Source organism: Lytechinus pictus, chromosome 8 (assembly GCF_037042905.1).
Source record: "Lytechinus pictus isolate F3 Inbred chromosome 8, Lp3.0, whole genome shotgun sequence".
NCBI classification, from domain to species: Eukaryota; Metazoa; Echinodermata; class Echinoidea; order Temnopleuroida; family Toxopneustidae; genus Lytechinus; species Lytechinus pictus.
Window position 1 is genome coordinate 29,479,219 of NC_087252.1, and position 23,082 is coordinate 29,502,300.

The window sequence follows — 23,082 nt, forward strand, 5'->3', positions numbered from 1 at the left end:
CGATGGTTTGAGTAGTAGCAGGTTGAAGTGAAGAGAGGTTACTCAACGATACATTATTATTATTCTTATTATTTATTACAGACTTCTGATAAAGTAAGTGTTAGTGCTTTGAGAGCAAGTATAATTATTCTTACCTGTGTCGTTACAGTACCATCCTTCGTCGCAATCGATGCACTGGGTGACGTTCCACCTCTCCAGAGTGTTGCTGTAGGTGCCCTGCGGACATGGCTCGGGCGTAGGTGATCCTAGAGGGCAGTAGTTACCGACCGGACACGAGACGTTAGTGGCATCCCATGAACCAAGCTCACAGTAAAATCTAAAAGACAGTGGATTCAAGGGGTTAAGATTGGATCAGCGTGAGGACACATTTTCAAAGAGTAACCATAGATACATGTGGTCAAGAAGATTAACGTTGATGAAAAGCCAAAAAAAATTCCTGGGCCCCATCTTACATAAAAATGTGATTGATCCGATCAACCATAACTATGGAAAGCCAGCAATATCAACACCTAAAATCCATGTTTGCTTGAAATATTTTCTAGATATGCTGTAAATTCATACATTAATTGATTTCTTGAAAATTTTCTTTGCTTAAGAAGGTCATTGTGCACATTTTTCGTAGAAAAATCATGACATCAATGGATTTCCATACAGTTGAGGTTGATCAGATCAATTGTAACTCTTGTAAGACAGGGCCCCATTTGGCCTGAATGAAAATAATTTACTAAAACAAGCAAAAATAGTAAAGCATTTCCTGTACACAGTACAACGTGGCTGGACTGATAAAACCTTGTACCTCAAAATTCAAAAATTTTGAGGGCAGCTTAGAAAAGGCTGTATTTTAAATATAAAGCAACGGTGGCAGTCTCATATCGCCTGAAAACAGTCTCCTGATACCTGTGAAGAACTCTTTCAAGGCAAAAGGAGGTTGCTGTCCATGTTATAACTCTAGAATCTAGCTTATTTTGAGCTGTCATAAAAATATTCAAATTTTGAGATACAAGGTTTTATCAACCCAGCCACAAAGAGGTAAATACAGAAGGGCTATTCCATAAAATAATCAACTTTCTGTAATACCAATTACCATGGCCTTGAGATAAGTCTTTGGACATACATGTAGCTGGGATGAGGTTGGATAATGCTCACAAATAAGCCAATAGACCTACCGGTATCTTTTTAGGGAAAGTCATTTACAGTGTTGTGATCCTTGAGGAAATTTACATGGCCTAGTCCTTGTTCTTGGTGTCAAATAGTGTTGTCGTGACCTTGAACCCGGCCTTGGAATTAAAACCTTGCACGACACTGAATGGTTTAAAAGCAAATTTTCTCAAACCTACCCTTCGAAGCACAATCCAGAGGTGTTGGTTTGTCCGATCTCCGAGCAGTAGTGGCCTGGCGTGCACAGCTCGCAGTCTCCTTCGGCCTGTAAGCCATACTCGTTGCTGAAGGAGCCCTTAGGACAGGGGACAGGGTCGGTGGTCCCCTGGGGGCAGTAGTGACCGGGGGTGCACTCATTGGCATCATCACCTGTTAAATAGGGGTGGATGAGATGGAGATGGTGAGAGGAGTAGATTATCATAATCTGGTTATTAGGGAATTAATAATAATAATAATGATAATAGCTGGATTCATAAAGTGCTTTTGCCTGAGGATACAAAGTGCCTCCTATAATTACCCTGGCTTTAGCTCGAGCTACCATCACCGGCGCTCAGAGCATGCAAGGAGTGAATCCTGCCGGGTACCCATTCACCTCACCTGGGTCGAGTGCAGCACAGTGTGGATAATTTTTTTGCTGAAGGAAAACATGCCATGGCTAGGATTGGAACCCACGACCCTCTTGTTTGAGAGGCGAGAGTCAGAACCACTAGACCACTATGCACCCACTAGAGGAGAATTAGAGGGGAAGTTCATCCCAACAAAAAAAAAGGTTCATGTGAAAATACATTAGATCAAACAAGTTTAACGCTAAACTTTCATTAAAATCGGATGAGAATAGGAAAGTTATGACACGACCACTACTACATGTAACTACACGATCAGGGGAAAAAATACACATTTTGCCCCTAAAATGCTTAAAAGAACCCTGGGGAAAAAAAAAAGACCCAAGAGAATCCCCAATCACTGAATTGCTAGCGCTTATCCAATGATGCAAAGTTTAGAAAGTTGGTTGTGAGAAGTACATGTAGCTTCCCCAACCCCAAATATGTAAATTTATTTCTTAGCCTACACACAACCACTTCTTCTCAGATCACCAACACTAATACAACATCACCATCATCATCAGCACCATCATCACCATTTACTTCATTATTTCATATACGCAATGATTGAAGGTCAAAGTTCTTTACCTTGGTCCGGTGCTGAGATGTTTGCGTACTGCTTGCAGAAGAACCCTGCATCGCACTCCTCCTCGGGGTAAACCATCCCCGGGGTGGGGCAGTAATATCCACCAAGACATGGGCTGCAAAGACTCTCCTCTGTCAATCCTACAGTATTGACAAAAAACAAAATTCAAAAGGAAAATAAGTAATATCCACCAAGGAAATGGCTGCAAAGGCTCATCTCCGTCAATCCTACAGTATTCACAAAATCAATATTCAAAAGGAAAATAATAATTACGGAGACAAGGGCTGCAAAGAATCTACTCTGTCAATCCTACATTATTGAGAAAAAAAAATCCAAACTTAAGGAATAATAAGTTATGTACCATTCCATGGGTTTACTATTCACCAGCTACTTGGCAAATAATTTTGCAACAAAGTATGCTGTATCTGACAGCAATTACCATTATCAGTCAGACATCTGTGCTTCTCAGTCAATCAAAGTCAAGTTAAGTTGCGCTACAATAGAACCATGCACTATTTAAAATCTGGATGTTTTTAAGGTTCCATGACATCTGTTCCTGCGACAATTGCTCAGATGGAAAATCTGCACGTAATGCCAAAACATAACACCTATCCTCCAAATCTAAATAAACCCTAATCCTTATCTTTGCATCATTCCAACCCAATTTACAATCCTGACTCTAACCCCATGCCCTCTGAGACAGTATGACAAGAGCTAAAGTCGCAGTAGCAAATGTTGTGCCACCATTGTCAATGGCAAAGGAAGATGCAATTCACTAGGCATGAAGGGTGAAGTGATTCGAGAAGGAACTCTTACCTGTTTGGTTATTGAATGTTCCGATCGGGCAGGGGAACTCGACAGCGTATCTCGTTCCCGCAGGACAATAGTGACCGGATGGGCATAGGCCAGTGATGTTGAGGACGACCGGGGCCAGTGTGTTGTCGCAGTAGTACCCAGCTGGACATTGCTTGCAGGAGTTCTGGCCGATCTCGTTCTGGAAGGTGCCGTTCTCGCAGATCTGAGGCTCAAAGCTTCCCGCCTCGCAGAAGTAGCCTTCAGGACAGCTGTAGATAAAAAGGGGGGGGATCACAGATTAAATTGGACCAATTAGCAATCAGAGTAAATGTTCTCCTACACTCTATATAATAACAATAATGATAATAATAATAATGATAATAATATTATAGGACTTGTATAGTGCAAGTATCCACCTTGCTAGGTGCTCAAGGCACTCTTATATTACCCCGGCTAAGCTGGTATACCGATATGTTTATCTCAAGTGAACATTAGAAGAAAAGTATGAAATATTTCAGATTTCCCCTTACAGTTATTGATGTTCAGGGTAAAATAGGATGAGAGCATGTAGATATTTGAGGTGTTTAAGTCTTTGAACAATACAAAAATCCATATCAGATAATGCAAACAGATCGTACCATGTTTGATATTATTATTATCATTACAAGACAAAGCAAAGAACAGCTATACTTACACATATTCAGCTGGTGCAGATACATTCTGTCCACCTGGGCAGTAGAAGCCAGCATCACACTGTCCAGCCGACGTCTCCCGTCCCACACCAGGACAGAACTCGCCCAATGGACAGGACAAGCAGTCGCCCATAGCACTGTTCTCTTCAGAATCCAGGTAGTGGCCAGTGGGGCAAGGGATCGGAGCGGGGCTACCCTCGGGGCAGTAGTGACCTACAGGGCAGATGGCCCCGGTGCTGTTGTCCCGTGGGTCGGGATCCGATGCGCCAAGGGTGCAGTAGAATCCTGAAAAAAAGAAGATAGATGAAGATGAACAAGAATTATAATAGACAACGAATATACACACATCCACCTTGTTAGGCGCTCAAGGCCCTCCTACATGTACATTACCCTGGCTAAGCTAGGCTACAGATTCCAGTGCTCACAGCTTTTTGAGGAATTACTTCCTCAAACCCGTTTACCTCACTAGGACTGAGTGCAGCACATTGTGGATCAATTTATTCTGTAAAAGTGTTGTGGCTCAGTGGATAAGTCTCTTGACTTTGAAGCGCAAGGTCTGGGGTTCGAATTCCACAGCAGCACTCACGTCCTTTTTGACGTTTATCGACATTTGCCACTCTACACTCAGGTAAAGCAAATGGGTAAGCGGTAGGAACAAATTCCTTGAATGCTCGAGCGTCCTATCAGGGTAGCCGTGCTAAAGCCAGGGTAAGAATATTCAGCACTTAGAAACATTGTATAAGGCGCTGTATAAATGTTGCATATTCTTATTGAAGGAAATTACGCCAGGGCTGGGATTTGAACCCACGACCTCTGTTTCAAAGACCCGAGACTAATCCACTGGTCCACAACACTCCACAAGAAGAAGTTATATACTATGAAACCTCTCAATTTGTGACAACCAAAGGGGAACACAAAAAAGACAGGTTCTTCTCAAGATAATTTCCCTATATCAGACCTGCCAACCTCTGGGAATGAAAAATTGTATTCTGTGATTTAAAAAAAATGTATTTTTCCCCAAAAAAGTGTATTTCATAATAAAATGCATGGCGCACTCACTCATCGCTGCGCTCAAGCTACATGCAAGCTAAAATGTGTACTGCTCTTGCAGATGAAAAAAACACAATTTAAACATGTGTATATCTCACCCTGGTTTTAACAAAGTGATTGAAAAAAAACAAGTTACCTGAAATTAAATTTATCTAATAACAATATTTGTGTAATTTTTTTATGAAATAGAGATGATTTTTCTCAAATTACGATTTCGCAATTACGTATTTTGGTTGCAAAAACGTACTGGTTAGCAGGTCTGCTATACGAAAATTATTTTTTATGGTCACTATTACAAATCCACCAATCTAGTCTATCTTCTCACCTTGGGAGCAGTTACCAGTCGGTGTGTCCAGCCCAGCGGTCTGGCAGTACATCCCTGGAGTGCATTGAGTAGGAGCGTAGGAAGCTTCAGGGCAGAAGGTACCGGGTTGACATTCTCCCCCGTGGGTCGTCGTCATGGACGATGAGGAGTTACCGGAACAGTACCAACCTAAAGTTGGCAGAAAGTGAAATGATATACATGTAGCAGTTTATGATAGTAGTTTTATAAGATGAGGGTGAGAACAAGTACATGTATATAAAAGGATCCCAGAAAAGAAATAGTTATACATGTAGCATTGCGTTTCTCAATACCATATTGTTTTTTTCACTATCATCAACATTAATTGTTATGTTACAACATGTATCTTTATCGTTACCATCATTGCTGTCACCATGATCATAATCATCAGTCATCATCAACAGTCGCCATCATCACCATCATCGTCATCCCCACCATCATCACTATCATCATTTCCATTGTCAACATTATCATCATAATCACTGTTATCATTATTATCACCACCACCATCATCAGCAGCATCATCATCACCATCATCATCACAATCATCCTCGTCATCATCATCAGCATCATTATTACCATCATCACCATTATCATCAGCAGAATCATCACCACTACCACCACCATCATCCCCAACATCACTATCATCATCATCATCATCATCACCATCATCATCATCATCATCATCATCTTCACCATCATCATCATCATCATCACCACCATCATCATTATCACCACCACAATCATCATCATCATCAGCAGCATCATCATCACCATCATCACCATCATTATCATCAACATCATCATCATCATTACCATCACAATTCCCACCATAATCATCTTCACCATTATAATCATCACCATCATTACCATCATCATCATCATCATCACCACCACCACCACCACCACCACCACCATTATCATCATCACCCCTTTCCTTACCAGGAGAGCAAGGTCCCGTTGGGTACCCAAGTCCATCAATCTCACAGTAATATCCTCCTGGACAGGCAATACAGTCACTCATCTCAGTAGCGTGTGTAGTGTTGTAGTACGTCCCGTCCGGGCAGGGGTTCTCGTAGATGGAAGTCGTGCCGATCGGACAATAGTGACCCTCTGGGCAGGGCGTGTCCTCGTAGGTGACAGCGCCTGCAATAGATGTTCACAGTACTATGCTTTGTAGGGATGATTGAGATGCCCATGCTAATATACATGTAGTAATAAAGTCAAATACTTTACTCAGTGGCGGACCGTGACCCAGGGGAGACAATGATTGGAGGTGTACTGTATTGTTTGTGAACAATGCTGTGCCCCTCCAATGCTTTGTCTCCTCCAGGTCACGGTCTGCCACTGACTTTACTGATTGCTACAGTACATGTAATCATGTTTTCCACAAAAAAGTGCATTTCATAATAAAATATGTGGCGCACTTGCTCATCATGGCGCTCAAGCTGCATGCAGGCAAAAATGCGCACTGCTCTTGCAGATGAAAAAAAAACACATTGAAACATGTGTATATCTAAGCCTGGTTTTAACAAAATGATTGACAAAAAAACCAAGTTACCCTGAAATTAAATTGATCTAATAAACATATTTGTGTCAGTTTTATGAAATAGAGACATATAGAGATGATTTTTTTAAATAAATTACGGTTTGTAAAAAAAAATGTATATATTGTTTTTTTTTTGGTTTTTTCTTTACAAAAACGTATTTTTTAAAGGAAAAACGTACTGCCGAATTTTTATTGCAAAAACGTACTAAATACGCCCAAAACGTACTGGTTGGCAGGTCTGTAATAGTTGATATCTCAATATTCCCACCATACAGATCACACTTACCTTCAAGACAGTAGTACCCAGCAGGACAATCCCAGCATGTGTCTAATCCTGTAGTGTTAGCGTACGACCCAGCCTCGCATTCTATCGGTTGATTGGACCCACGAGGGCAGTAGGACCCCTCGGGGCAGATGCCGCCGACGCCGGTGTGCTCGCCGAGGACGGCGCAGGATGCGTTCACCAGGGTGGAGTTGTTGTTGCCGTTGGGGTCGGCTCTGTCTACGCCGTATTCACAGTAAAACCCTGGAAGAAGGGGGACATTAATGAAAGGATGTTCCAAAAGGATGAATGGACTGTGTATTGCTTTAGATTGGCAACATATACAAATTTCTTTTCAACTTCTTTTGAATGATTTTTTTTTTTACAAATCCTTGGAAAATATGAGTCAGAATTGTTCGAAGAAACGTCAGTTCCATAAACCTGTCCCATCAAATCCAATCTGCGAGTTTGTGAAGTACTGATATCTAGTCGCATTATAAGAGAGGTCGCTGAAACCAGGCAAAAAAAATAATTTAATTTTTATTTTCGGCAACTGCTTCCTACAACCAGCTGCCTAAATCTGTGACATTAGATAAGCCAAAGTTTATAGTGCAGTGATTTTACAGAGCTCTTTTGACGATTTCAGGGGCAAAATCGCCCGAGCACCCTCCCCACGTAATTTAAAGATTATTTTTTCAATTTTTATAATTCTAATTCCTAGCAAAACAGGTACCTGTATCAATGATAATAATACTTAAAAGCTACCCAAACTCACCTGGATCACATTCTGTTATGAAATCAGTCTGAGCCATCTCTCCGCAGTAATAACCACCAGGACACTGCCTACATTCTAGCTCTTCAGAGAGACCAGTATCGTTGTTATAGGTCCCATGGGGGCAAGGCTGCCAGTCGATACCGGTTCCGTCCGGGCAGTAGTAGCCCTCCGGACACATCGCTATGAGGTCCCCAAGAACACAATACCTGGAATAGGAAATATATAGAGGGATCAGTATCATTGTTATAGGTCCCACGGGGGCAAGGCTGCCAGTAGATACCGGTTCCGTCTAGGCAGTAGTAGCCCTCTGGATACATGAGTAAGAGGTCTCCAGGGAAACGGTTACTGCAATGGGCAAGGTTACAACTTAATAATTCATGGAATTGCTACAGTATGATCATCAGTCAACTCCTGTTTTGATACTGCATTCTTTCAAATTAAGAATATCATCATCAGGAGCATAGACATCACCATCACCAACATCATCATCACCATCATCATAAATGTCATCATAACTATCGTCACCATCATCATGATCATCATCATTTTCTCAACCATCATTACCATCATCATCCTCATCACCACCATCATCATCATCATCACCCCCATCATCACCATCATCTATACATGTACTACTCAGGACTCACCATCCCGCGGGGCAAATGAAACACTCTGATGCATGCGTCTGATTCATGTATGTTCCGTTCTCACATAGCAGTGGCTCGGTGGAGTTGAGCGGGCAGTAATGACTGACCGAACATGGGTAGTCGTATGGTCTGGATGAGTTCTGACCGGCCGGACAGTAGTACCCAGGCTCGCATGGACCAGTTGGCTCAACAAGACCTAGAAAATAAATTGACCAAATGAAAAATCAATACCAGTCAGAAAATGGATTAACACCAAATAATTAACACATAAAGGCAAACAGCTTTTATAATGTCAAGATTAATAAACATGTATTACTATTGCTCCGAAAAATACCAACATTTGATGGAATTCAGTGCTTATTATGCTCATTTCTCAGCAATTGTATATTTTCTTCCAGAGATATTTGGCACATATTTTTTATTCTTACAAATACTTTGGTGGTAATTTCATTGGATTCTGTTCGAACTCATTTTGAGACTGTTACCAGAACTGGTATTAATCTTTAATTAAAATCTCAAAATTAATTTTTGTGACTTAATATTGGTTGTGGGGTGGATAGTTAGAAATGATACATTGCAATAATATACTGACCTTGTGTTTCGCAGTAACTGCCTGGCGTACAATCAGTGCAGTTACCGACCTCTATCTGACCTTGGTAGGGGTTAAAGGTCCCCTCTGGACATCCAGTAGGTGAAGGCGACCCCTCGGGACAATAGTGACCCTCAGTACAGGTCATCTCTGTGCGTGACGAAGACCCCAGAGGGCAGTAGAACCCTTCTTGGCAGAGGCCTGAACGGAGAAAGATTTTAATAATTGAGGGCTTAGAACCGATGTGTGTAATTTAGTATCAAGCAGTAAAGAAAGGACAAAGGTAGTGAGTTTTTTCTGTATAGGCCTAAATGGAGAAAGAGAATTTAAACGATGGAGGGGGACTTAAAACTGATGTGCTCAGATGCAGCAGTATAGGATGGACAAATGTAGTGAGCTTTCCTGGCAAAGGTATAGATAGAGAAAGAAGTTTTAATAAGTGAAGGGAGACTTCAAACTTATGTGTGCATATACAGCATTAGAGAATGGTCAAGTGAAGAACTGACAAGCCTTTCACAAGCTAATCTAATCTACAGTAATATCCAGCAAGACAGTACACACAAACTAATCCAACATCACATGTAATAACACCACATGTAATAACACCAACACTAAACAACACCTTACCTTCGGTGTCAGTGAGATTGACATTCTCACAGTAGTATCCAGCTCGACACTGGGTACAAGTAATAACACCAAGACTAAAAAACACCTTACATGTACTGTACGTTCAGTGTCAGTGAGATTGACACTCTCACAGTAGTATCCAGCTAGACACTGTGTACAAGTAATAACACCAAGACTAAATAACACCTTACCTTCAGTGTCAGTGAGATTGACACTCTCACAGTAGTATCCTGCTAGACACTGTGTACACTGCGTAACATTGTGTAGACCCATTTGATTGCTGAAAGTACCGGCGGGGCACTGGTACGGCTCGGCCGTGCCTTCGGGACAGTAAAAACCTAAAATATGAAATAAAAATCCAACGTTCATTACATTCAGGTTCTCTGTTTTCGGTGACACAACATTTGCTCCAGCGACAATTGCCTTGGGCTTTATTTCGTCTAAGATGCAGGGTTAGGTTTAGGATTGCAATAGGGTATTATGTTAGGATTTGGGTAAGGTTTAGGATAGGGTATAGTGTTCAATCCAGGCTTGAAGTTGGTCATTCCATTAACCCTCAATCTCCCGGGGTATTTTGATTCTTGTCATTCCCGGGGGGGGGGGGGGGGGGCATTATGGTCCCCCCTTAAGATCTCAGCCGTGGATTGCGTGATCACAATGAAAATTTGCATGATGGTAGAGAATGACGTAATCTACGCAGTTGCATTGGTAAATTTCACTGAATTTATATATTTTTATTTTATATGAATTAATTATGCTAATTTATTCATGAAATCATACTTTTTGCTCTGATTCACTAAATAAAGCTCCTAGAATGATATTTTTGGGTGAAAATATTCTTTATAGCATTCCTAACAATTGTGAATGAAAAAAATTCTGGTACCAAGACCAATTTCTTATGTATTTTATTGTTTTTTTATTTCTTATGTATTTCTTTGTTTTTTTACTTTTTGTTTTTTATTGTTTTTTCGATGGAAATCGTTCCAGACTTAATTCTAATCATAAACAAGGCAAAATTAATCAAGTTTAATCATTAAAAGTAGAAATAATGATACATTTATGAATTTTGGCCAAATACACAATTTGCATTGGATTTGTACATGAAATCACGTTTATGAGCAATTTTGGGTCTGACATGCACTTACATAATGTTGCGTAATGTTGTAACCGCGTACCCGGGCGTCACAAATTTGGTCTCAAAATTTGCGCGAGACTTGAAAGTAAAAAGTCAGTGAGCGGCGAGGTCAAAAAATTTTGCGCAGCAGATATATCGCGAAAATTGTCGAGGGGGGGGGGGCCATAATGCCCCCCCCCCGGGAGAATTAGGGTTAATGAGTGGAATTTGCAGCGGATCAATTGTCACCTGGGCAAATGTCATGGAACCCTTTCTTTGGGGTCACAGAAGGAGGCTTTTATACAGAGAGGTTGTACAAAACACATACATGTCCATGTATATTCCAGTGGTCATATTAGGAACCGATCTTTATATGATATTGAAGAGCTTGAACACATTTCGAAGAAAGAGATTCATAAGAAATTCATGAAACTGGATAACAACAATGATTATTATTATCATTATTTGTTTGGCGTCACCTGTGCCTGGGAGGCGAAAAGCGAACTTAATCACTGTGACCCGCAGGTCTCTCCTCCCGATATAACTGATTGGGGGGAGTGCAGGTGGACCACTACACCGGGGTTTCCCCCTACTCTTATACGAATAGTGCAGTGGGTTCTTAACGTGCAAAGGTGGTGATTCTCCTCTACACGGGGCCTCCATTTAATCATCCTAGGCCAACAAAATTCACCCAACATTGACATTATATTAAAAAAGTTTGAGATCAATATTCTCTTTATTCAAGCACAATGTGATCCTCTGTAATAAATTTAAATCTATAACTACATGACTTTCTTTTTTGTTTGTTTGTTCATTGTTTCTTTCAATATAGATATCATTTCAATCATTTCTAAATATTGTAATTCATTTATTATTTGGTATGTTCATGTTAATAAAGAAGTCAACTCACCTGCAGGGCAGACGTCAGCATCATATCCTAGCTCCGGTGTAGATGTGTTGGCGTACTGTCTGCAGTAATATCCAGCGTTGCAGAGATCACTGGGTGAGGTCAGTCCTACCTCTTCACAGTAATAACCACCTAGATAAAAACATGTTGGAATTAATTATTTATTTTATCTTGTTGTACATCTATGACAAAAACAAAGCATCTTCTTCATAACAATAAGGTATCAGGGGTATATAATGGTTATGTTGTTTGAAAACACTGAAAGGAAACACATTTTAATTTTTGAATTAATAAGTATAAAGAAATTACCTGTAAAACCAAAATATTTATATTACATGTATATTGGTTGGCTCAGAATGGAATTCTAGAAATATTCCAAGAGTTAGGGCAAATACTCCACGAATCACAGATGAGTGTAATGGGAGGAGAAGGAGAGAAGGAGAAGAAAAACAACAGCAAAATGAACAGGAAGAAGAGGAAGAAGAACTAGTAGAAGAAGTAGAAGTAGAAGAAGAGGAAGAAGAAGAAAAAGAAAACAAAAGAAGAAAAATGAGAGGAAGAAGAAAAAGAAAAAGAAGAGGTAGCTTTCTTTCCTCACCTGTACAAGCGGTACACTGCGATTCCCGTGCATATCCCGTCTCATTGCCGTAGGTGCCGGTAGGGCAAGGGAATTCATCGGCTCTGGTAGTACCCGCTGGGCAGTAGTAGCCAGCTGGGCAAGTGATGTTTGCTGTGACAACACCGTTTGAACTAAGAAAAAGACAAAACCAATATATCATTACTATTTTTCCTGCCAATATTAAATGCAAATCAATTGCCAGAGACAGAAAATGATGGTGATGATGGTGATGATGATGATGGTGATGACAGTGATGATGATGATGATGATGATGATGATGGTGATGATGATGATGGTGATGACAGTGATGATGATGATGATGGTAATGATGGTAATCATGATGATCATGATCATGATGGTAAAAAGAAGAGGGAAAATAATGATGTCAATGATGAAATTGATCGAAATCAGTATGTGAGATGTACATTGTTCTACCATTATTTAATATTATCTTCAGCAAGTTACATGTATGACTTGTATAAATTACAAGAACTGTTATGGTAAAAGTTCTATAGAAAATCCAAACTATTAATTTGTTATGCGCTGGGCCATGAAGCCCTCTGTGCTGAATTATTTTCAGGAGAGAAAAAATGCATTGTTTGTTTGAACGTCAAATGCAAAGTTTGCTTGGCACCGAGTGTGCATTGGTGCGAAGTACGCATGGAAAGGGTTAAGTGAGAAATGTTGACATCAAATTACCAGTGGTCCTATACATGTAGAAGGGGTACCTTCAATTCAACATAGAACAAATACGAGTAATAAACTGTAAGAGGTATTAAACAACAAAATACAAAGCCTCTTATAAGACTTGCTCACTGGCCACTATTTGACTTGAAAGAATTTGACAGAGTTAGCAATGACACGGTGTGTTCTCACTTTCCATCCCACTTGCATTTTCTCACTCAGTCACTTTTTCTCTTCTTCCTTTCTCCACCCAACTTGCCACTCTCTTTAAGAATTAATCAATATCACTAGAATGACTCCTTACTTATCACAGTAGTACCCCTCTGGGCACGTATCACACGTCCACTGGCCTTCTTCAGTTTGGTAAGTTCCGCTTGGACACAGGATGGGGTCAAAGGTCATCTCTGGACAGTAGTAGCCAACGAGGCAAGGGGCTGCATCCGCTACCTGCTGGCCGGGTGTACAGTAGAATCCTTGGCTGCAGTTACCTGAGAGAGAGAAAGATAAGGGCAATTCCATAGGTTGGTGGACATGAGCTCAATGTGTCTTTGTACATATAGCCCATCTGTACCGTAACGTGAGTAACCACTTTATCTGCACCCCTAGTAAAAACCATGTGTTCTTTATTTTTGAATTATATACAAAGTTTGTCTCCCTAATATACTTCTTTGAATTGGAAATAATCAACTTTCATAAAAGCCTTGTATGATGACACTTTTTACTTATGTCCACTTTTCATTTTATGCATGTCCAAATCATGTAACATGAGTAACCGACACATTTCAAAGATTTGCCAGGAGCATAATAAAATTTCCCAAGTTTTGTTTTTATACAAAGGATAGTCAGACTGCGTACTTTGTTGTGATAAAGAGATGTTTAGTTCCTATCAATAATAATGGAGTTACAGCTCCAAGTATGAGTCAAGGTGTCTCCAAATGTAAACTGAGTAACCGTGGAATAGCCCATAAGTTTCTGTAATGATTTTGCTCAACAAATAGGTAATGGTATGCTTGGAATTTATAGTCCTTTAGATCTAGTTCTAAATGTCTGTCAAGCAATATATTTACAGTGGTACATGTACATCACTCTCTCTCTCTCCAGACACATGAAAAAAGCTAACATATAGATACATGTACTCACTCCCTTTCTGAAACAATCAAGCAAATTCCCCTCCCCAACCATTCAAATCCGTAACTCTCTCTCTCCCCTCCCCTTCACCTCTCACACTCATTCTGTTTTAAAAACCAAAGTGTAGGGGAAGGCGGGGTAAGTTGAGCATAGGGGCTAGTTGAGCCACCACCCCCAGGCCAATAATGAATGAGTCAGACATTGTGGTGGTGTCATATATTGATGACTCATTACATAACCCTTAACCCGACCACATTGTTTGCAACTATGAAACAAAAAGTAATTTTTTAGAGGGAAAAATACAAATTTCAGCAAAAAAAGTAAAAAAGGGTGTGAAATAGATACATGTAAGTGCTTTTTACCAGCACACGTCTTTGAATATAATAAAGAAATAAGAACAATATTGTTAGTCCAGGTATGGATTCTCATTCTTGTCATAGTCTTTTAGATGATGGATGCATAAGAAATGTGTGGATGTGAAAATATGGCATTAAGTTCCGTCTGGGGTAATTTGAGCCAGCCAACATGGGGCAAGTTGAGCCATAGTAATTCTTATGGTAATGTATAATAATAAAAAAAAAACTTAAAAAGCCATTGATATGCAGGCAGAAAGGAGCAAATTCACATGTCAATTCTTTTACTTTTTAGGATGTTAGTATTTATAGAGAATTAGCCAGTGAAAAGACTTAAAATTAAAAAATGACATGAAGGCTCTTAACGCATACAATTTGTACATAGTTTTTATGGCTCAACTTACCCCAGAAGGTGGCACAATTTACCCCATAGATGGGGCAAGTTGGGACATCGTTTTTTCAAAGGTCACAGTGACTTTCAGTGTGGGGGTAGAAAGTAATACTATATATAGGTGAAAAATATTTCCCAAGAATCAAATCTAAAGGCTAGGTACTTATTTCTACAATATTATTAGTCATATCAATTCTAACATGCAAGATGCAAAAAGTGTCACAACTTACCCCGCCTTCCCCTATACATGTATATTGAACAGTGTATTAAGTGACATGATAACCATACTTATATGATTCTAGGAAAATGAAAAACGAAGCAACTAAATAGAAGATTCTCTTCTCCTGCTCACCTGAGGGCGCTGTCAGATTATGATCTCCGCAGTACTGTCCATGTGTGCAATCCAGACAGTCTGTGATGTTCTCATTCCTAAGGGAGGGGCTGTACGTGCCCAGGGGACAGGCCAGAGGATACGAAGATCCCTCCCCGCAGTAGAACCCAGCCGGGCATTCATCTCCAGTCGATCCGTCCAGGGGCGTGGGCATGGTCGCAGCAAGGGTGCAGTAGAACCCTGGAGCACACAAGTCCGTGGGAGCAGGAAGGCCGGCAATGTCACAGTAGGAGCCAGGGGTGCATGGGACAGGTGCATCAGAGCCTAGAAGCAAAGAATTCAAGCAGATATTGTATAAGTCAATAAAGTATGCAAGGCTAATAGAACTGCAGTGGCTGTAGAACTCGGACAGGCCAGGAATACCAAGGTGACCGACCTTGTAAAAGTTGTGAGTATTCCCTGTCCACACTGCCAAAGACTAATAAGGGCACAGAATGGCCTGACTAGTTTTTGCACACCTACCAAAAGTGGTCCTCATTGCATGAATGGACAAACATATATCATTTGGTAGTGTATCCGAATGGTAAACAGTATGTACCACATAAATCACAATGTACATGTACCTTTATTCAGACTGATAGAAAGAAAACTAACTGTGACAGTAAAAATTATAGCATGGTGTTCAACATGAAATCACTCATGAGGCACACCTTAAAAGGCCAGCAGGTAAGGTAGACCAAAGAAAATTATTCTAATAGGAAAACACAGCGTTGGACCAATTAAATGAGAGAAGGGTCAAGTTAATAGAAGAGAGTAGTCAGGAAGAAAGGAGAATGGAGCAAGATACAAGAAAGAAAAATTATATGAATTAGGGACAAATTGACGCCAGCGGCATGATTACAAGATAAATCAGAACTAGAAGAAACCTACCCATTGGACAGTAGAACCCTGGTTGACACTCTCCTCCGTTGTCGGTCCCGTTTAGAGTGTAGGCGCTCTCTGTGCAGTACCAGCCCTCGTCACACTCTCCTGTGTAGTTACTGTTACCGTACCCAGCGCAGTAGCGACCTCCAGGACAGGCGAGGCACTCCTCCATTGACTTGGCATTGTACTGGGGTTGGTAGGTTCCTGGTGGGCAGCGGAACTCGTAGGCATGGGTCGTTCCGTTGGGACAGTACTGACCTGAAGGGAAAAATAGTTATATCATTTCAATAGACTTTGATCAAGGTGCAAAGAAGGTAAAATACAAGGATAGTTTACATCAGATATTGTTTGACAGATATAGCATGAATTGGGGAAAATAAAGCCACAGTGGATGAAAAGTATTTCAACATTTTTATCCTATGATTTGCTAGAAGAAGTTCTAAAGGATCTTAACCAACTTACCAGGCATGCATGGTGTACTAGATAGCTCTGTAGCATTGGCCATGCAGTACCCTTTGGGACACACCATACACTCAGCCTGCTATGTTAGACTGGTGTAGGTTCAAGGTATCCTACAATAAGATGGATTCCTCAAGGATCTTAACCAACTTACCTGGCAGACATGGTGTACTAGAGAACTCTGTAGCATTGACCATGCAGTAGTAACCTTCGGGACACACCATACACTCAGACTGTTGCGTGAGACTGTTGTAGGTTCCGGCCTCACATGGGATCGGGAGAGATGACCCCTCAGGACAGTAATGACCGATCGGACAGATTCCTCCTTCACCTGGTCAAGAGTAAAGAGGAAAGGTCAGTCAATTTTGAAACCTTACTTGGATATTATTATGAATAATCCTATAAAATTCTTCCATAATTCCATCACCTTCATGCAAAGGAGCTAATGGGTAACTCAAGAAAAAACTGCATTGAATTTGAGGATGCAAGAGCTGGCAAATAATTTGTTTTAAATATCTTTTAAGGACAATGGCTTACAGAATATCATGTGGCTCTGCACCAGGGATGTTTAATTTGTGGAACGGCTTTGAAAATGGGGGGGGGGGGGGCTTACCATATAGAAAATCTTAATAAGAGACCCCGTTCCACAGCCTCAATAAATGGTTACCCACTAGAGCCAGGCTGTCCTTAACATAATCAGAGAAAATTTAGTGGTCACAAGGCTTGTAGTCCACTTACAACCATTCAAACAAATCTCTTCATAACAAAGGCAATGGGACGTGGGGTGAGATTTATGAAAAAGATTCACAAACTTTGTCCAGGACAAAGGTGCTTCAGGCAATGGAAAACAGTTATGGCAATATGGTATTTGAAGCATTTGAATAACGAGCACTACATAAATGCTGATAATGTATTGTATTGAAATCACAGTGCTCAACCTGGGATAGGTTTGTTTCCTTGCAAATATTTGAACACTAGATTTTTTTAAATCAATCTTGGGGGAAGAAGGGAGGAGAGGAGTAAGTCCTTACCGGTGAAGTATGTCTGTTCCGGGCAAGCACATGTTGAGTTGACCAAGGTCTCGTTGTCTGCCCCAGGGTCTGGCCTGTCGACACCAGACGTACAGTAGTAACCTGAGGAAAGGAGAAGGGAGGGTGGGGAAACAAAATTAATGAATTAACATTAAAATTCAAATATACATAAACTACATGTAATAACATGCTGTGCAAAAACAAAATGTTTTTAGTATACTGAAACACAGACAGTGATTGACATTTAAAGCAATTGTTGGGGATTGAGACAAGTCTAGACTAAGATCAAACTTTCTGTGTTGAATTTGGCTAAGCTCCTATAATAATCCCCCCTTCTGGGGTCTGTAGCAGAAAGACTTGCATTTAAAAACAATTCAAAATATCAAGCACAAGTCCCGAATACGGGTGCTTCATTGGCTGAAAAACAAGTTGCGCAAGATATTTTGAGTTGCGTTTGATCGCAACTCTTTCTGCAACGGGCCCCGGTTCAGTTAGAAAGCAAATTCAGATCACATTTTACCAGTAAAATACTAGAAGAATACCAGAAAGTAGCCAGTACTTTTTGGAAAAAAAAGACAAAGAATAACTGGGGGGTTGCATCTGCAAACTAACAAAGAGGCCCATAATCTAAAGTCCGGTTTAACCTAGGCAATGGTCTAACCCTGTGCTAAAATTATGGGAAAATGTACTCATTCATTAGGCTATAACAGCAAAGAAAATTTATTAAGTTTCGTCCCTAGGACAGTTATGAACGATCTGAGCAACGGATGAGCTGATAAGTCGAACTTGTAGTATGAAAGATTTGTCACAAATGGATATCCCTAGTTGAACCACAAATTTAGACTAGAGTTTAAATCAAACCCAAGTTCAGAATACAGGCCATACCCACTGAAACCAATGGAAACTAAAACTATTAATATGAAATATTTTTGCTTACCTGCAGAGCAGTTCCCTGATGTTTCCGTGAGATGAGATCCCATACAGTACTGACCACCGTCACATGGCAGACATTCTCCTTGTCTAGCCAACCCTTCATCAGGGCTATAGGTACCAGCTGGACATGGTTGCCAGTCAAGACCAGTGCCTAAGAAATATCAATCATATAAGGAAATTCAGTTAAAGACAAATGCCAGTTGTGATAACAATTTCAAAATGTGTTTGTACAGACTCCAATCAAATGATAATCCAAGTGTTTGCATGTACATGTAGGAATAAAAATATGTGCCAAAGGATTCCAGAATAAATTGTGTAATTGATGAGAAATTAGCAAAATGCAGTAAGCATGACATTCCAGCCTGATGGTGGGTCATTTTCCAAGCAATAATAATACACTGTCCCACATGTACTTATTTGTGTTGGCAATCTTCAGTGTGATAATTTTTCAGCTTAGATTTCATGTCATAAAAATATAGTTAAAATGTAGGTAGTTGTACCAGATGTAAATGAACAATGACATTTGAAGACTTAATAATAACAATAATAATAAAAATAAACTGGTGCTTATATAATGTAGCATATACATAGTCAATAAAAACTGCTCTTTGCATTTTACATATACAGCTTTCCAATATCACAATAATACACTACGACAAAAATAGATATGTTTTTACATGTCTCTTTTCTCATGAAACCATCATTTACTGCAAATACAGGCACTTGGTCATACTGTACATGTACATGTAAGTCACAAGAGTTTGATTAGACTAGCAATATAGATGCTTCTCATAAAACAAATATTTCTCACCGGCAGGGCAGTAGTATCCTGCAGGGCACGGCTGAGCATTCATCGAGGCGTTAGCGGGGCCAACGGGGGTGCAGTAGTACCTCTCGGGACACACATGGCACTCCGACGCTCCAGAATAGTTAGCGTAGAATCCGCTGGGACACGAGAGGTAGATCTCGCTGCCGTTGGGACAGTGGACTCCGATCGGGCAGAGGTAGCCGGGAGGGTTGGGCTGGCTCTGACCGACGGGGCAGTACCAACCGCCCCAGCATTCGTCGGTGGCGGCGGTTTGGCCGCTCGCTGGGCAGAAGAAACCGGCTGTGGGGGAGTATAATAACAAGCATTTATATAGCGCCATTTATCTAGAAATAATCTATTCCAAGGTGCATTGTTACATGTATAACCCCGGCTTAAGCTCGAGGTGCCTTTCAGCGCTCAGTGCATTCAAGGAATTAATCCTGCCCGTAACCCATTCACCTCACCTGGGTCAAGTGCAGCACAGAGTGTATATGGAAGTATAGGAGAGAATAGAGTGTTTAATCAATCAGTTTTGTAGTAAAAACAGAGAAAATGATAATGAATGATTATGACAATGATGGTAATGTTGATTACATGACAAACATGCTTGTGATAATGATGTTGAGAATGATGATGACAATGACGACAGTGATGAAGAATAATTATAACAATAATAATAATAATACTGTAGCTGTATTTATAAAGCGCTTTTGCCTGAGGATGCAAAGCGCTGCTATTATTACCCCGGCTTTAGCTCGAGCTACCATCACCGGCGCCCAGTGCATGCAAGGAGTGAATCCTGCCGGGTACCCATTCACCTCACCTGGGTTGAGTGCAGCACAGTGCGGATAAATTTCTTGCTGAAGGAAAACATGCCATGGTTCGGATTCGAACCCACGACCCTCTGTTTAAAAGGCGAGAGTCAAAACCACTAGACCACGACGCACCCGCAAACACAAATATAATGAAATCAATGTGTGGTCAGTTGTGGTGAAGATTGGGGTCAGAAAAACAATTATGGCAAAGATGTTGATGATGATGATTATAAGGTGGCAGAGGAAGAAGAGGTGGAGGGAAAAACAGGATGAAATTGATGGTGGTGATGATGAGGATGATAATGATGGTGATTAAGACAAGGATAGTGATCCTATATTTAATGTTGCAGGTAAATGTTAACATTTTAATAATAATTGTTACAGTTAGGAGAAAACTGTGAATATCCATGTATTTTTGATGTGTTGTAGTCTCCACACATATAGTCTACAGAAACAGACTTAAAGAATCGAAACTCTGCTTTACCTGTGCAGTTGAAGCATTCATCCTGAGCGGTAAGACCTGGTTGATCCGACCAAGAGCCTGGATCACATAGACTAGGCAGAGTAGATCCTTCCGGGCAGTAGCTTCCAGTGGGACACTGCACGAAGGTTGCAATATCGGCTCCAGATTCACAGTAAAAACCTAAACAAGGTGAGGAAATGGGTTTATATTCACTGGCTCTACCAGCAGATGTTCTATTACTCAGGTAGTCTAATAACGCATGGGCTGAACTTTTTCAGATGGTGTTCATTTATATCCATTTGGCCTACTACATGTATCAATTTCTGTGTGATTTCCGCTACATGTACATGTACATGTAAGTCTGCACTACACTTGGTCTTATACCAAGTTAGTTTAATTCTCATTCATGGTCTGTTTTCCATTTTGTCTCTAAATTATTTGGGAGGATTTCATAATGCCTTTCAGAAAACTATTTCATTATTTGCATATTTGAAGCAAGAGACTTCTCTTCTACAAGGCAGTCTACATTTTACTGATACAAGAATTGGCTACTTTCCTAAATTCCAGACGGAACCCACCCCCCGTCTACTAACTCTGACTCACCAGCATTACATAAGGGTCCGGTCGTATTCATGCCATAGTCCGGACAGTATCGTCCACCGGTGCAGTTCAGGCACTCGCTGACCGCCTCGCGTCTAACCGACGGATTGTAGGTGCCCGGAGGACATGCCTGGGGTTGCGCTGACCCTTCGACGCAGTAATGACCGACGGGACATTCGTTGTTGTCATCATCGAATGTAGGTGTGGAGGAGTTGGATCCAAGTTTACAGTAGTATCCTGATAGATGGTTAAAGAAAATGAAATTATCAAAGAGTAACCGGAAATAGTCGCTCAGCAGTTAGAGTGCATGCCTAATGAACGGGAGATGATAGGTTCAATTCCCTGGTCGAGTCAAAGCAAAGATTTACTCGCATGGAACCTTCTACCTTCTTGCCAGACACTTGCTGTGATGGGGTAGAGAAGGCTAACGATTACATATTATGCTAGACAGGGGTCAGCTGGAAGAATAGCTTACAGCTGAAGTGGCTACCCTGGGGAAAAAATGAGTTATTATTATTATTTCAATATTAGTGATAGACTTGATTTATTTTACTTAAGCAAAGAACAACAGATAGAATGTGGTATAACAACCCAATTTGAATTAGTGTCATTTCTTTGGCATATTTCTACTGAGCCAAACTTTTGCTACTACGAGACACATCTAAGCACTAAAACATCCTTGAACAACCTTTCCAACTCAATACTGTACGTGATGTACAAAGTGCAACCAGTTGTTCAAGATCTTTTTGATCGCAGCTACTGCAATCATCTATAAATCACATAAAAACTCTTACCCATAAACAACCTTGCCATCCCTCAACAAACTACGAAACATTCCTGCTGTACATGGTGTAGCTGCTCTTTCACTGCTTTCTCGATTGCAGTAGTTGCCTTTGGGGCACATCTTGCTGACCCATGAACCACCCATTTTAGAACTTTAAGGCCTTTGGAACAGTGAGAACTCAGAGAATGACTTGCAATCATCGAACCACAAGACCTGTCTTTACCCCTCCCATCAATACCCTTGCCAAACCTCCAAACCACTGGCATGGTGAAATATAGCTGCCTTACAAGGTGCAACCTGTTCCATAAGACCATCTTGATCACAGTAGAATGCTCCGGAGCATGGATGGCAATCATCCATAAACCATATATTCCTTTTAATTCTTCTCTTCCTATACCTTCCCCCATCAAGAAACAACCTTGACAATCATGGAACAACTCAATACCATACCTGCTGTACAAGGTGCAACCGGTTCTTCAAGGCCTTCTTGATCGCAGAGAAACCTCCAAAACATAGCTGGTAATCCCCTATAATTCATAAATCTTTCTTATGCTCCCTTCCCAATACCTCAGCCCATCAAGAAACAACCTTGACCATCACGGAACAACCTTGCCATTCCTAACCAACCCAATGCCATACCTGCAGTACAAGGTGCAACTGGTTCTTCAAGACCTTCGAGAAACTTCCAGAGCATGGCTGCCAATTCCCTAGAATTCATTAAATCCGTCTAATGCTCCCTTCCCAATTCCTCTGCCAATCAAAAAACAACCTTGACCATCATGTAACAACCCTGCCAACTCAATACCATACCTGCAGTACAAGGTGCAACCGGTTCTTCAAGACCTTCCTGATCGCAGTAGAACCCTCCAGAGCACTGTTGACAATCACCTATCTCTATCCTGTGGGTCAGGTTGTTGAAGGTTCCTTGAGGGCAGGCATACTGTGTGGCATACTCCGTATTCAGAGGGCAGTAGTAACCTAACACACAAAGGAGGAGGGATTATTTTAATAATCATTAGTAAAAACATTTCATTTCATTTATTGGTTTCTGCGACTCTTTTTC

The 23,082-nt window shown here is 40.8% G+C and overlaps 1 protein-coding gene across 1 annotated transcript in view; it reads right to left on the reverse strand.

The window, feature by feature from the left end:
* The window catches only part of LOC129266556 (uncharacterized), a 168,080-nt gene that overhangs the window by 84,984 nt on the left and 60,014 nt on the right, over positions 1 to 23,082 (reverse strand). The window contains exons 47-70 of the mRNA XM_064104193.1: positions 22,830 to 22,997; positions 21,239 to 21,472; positions 20,657 to 20,815; positions 19,361 to 19,657; positions 18,554 to 18,700; positions 17,617 to 17,718; positions 16,740 to 16,916; positions 16,133 to 16,384; positions 15,224 to 15,526; positions 13,304 to 13,487; positions 12,295 to 12,446; positions 11,700 to 11,828; positions 9,867 to 10,013; positions 9,052 to 9,249; positions 8,460 to 8,655; positions 7,813 to 8,018; positions 7,062 to 7,301; positions 6,169 to 6,372; positions 5,209 to 5,376; positions 3,836 to 4,118; positions 3,163 to 3,410; positions 2,349 to 2,486; positions 1,338 to 1,527; positions 135 to 316 (exon numbers count right to left, since the gene is read on the reverse strand). Of these exons, the coding sequence (XP_063960263.1) occupies positions 135 to 316; positions 1,338 to 1,527; positions 2,349 to 2,486; positions 3,163 to 3,410; positions 3,836 to 4,118; positions 5,209 to 5,376; positions 6,169 to 6,372; positions 7,062 to 7,301; positions 7,813 to 8,018; positions 8,460 to 8,655; positions 9,052 to 9,249; positions 9,867 to 10,013; positions 11,700 to 11,828; positions 12,295 to 12,446; positions 13,304 to 13,487; positions 15,224 to 15,526; positions 16,133 to 16,384; positions 16,740 to 16,916; positions 17,617 to 17,718; positions 18,554 to 18,700; positions 19,361 to 19,657; positions 20,657 to 20,815; positions 21,239 to 21,472; positions 22,830 to 22,997 (4,704 nt within the window). The remainder of the gene's footprint in view (positions 1 to 134; positions 317 to 1,337; positions 1,528 to 2,348; positions 2,487 to 3,162; positions 3,411 to 3,835; positions 4,119 to 5,208; positions 5,377 to 6,168; positions 6,373 to 7,061; positions 7,302 to 7,812; positions 8,019 to 8,459; positions 8,656 to 9,051; positions 9,250 to 9,866; positions 10,014 to 11,699; positions 11,829 to 12,294; positions 12,447 to 13,303; positions 13,488 to 15,223; positions 15,527 to 16,132; positions 16,385 to 16,739; positions 16,917 to 17,616; positions 17,719 to 18,553; positions 18,701 to 19,360; positions 19,658 to 20,656; positions 20,816 to 21,238; positions 21,473 to 22,829; positions 22,998 to 23,082) is intronic.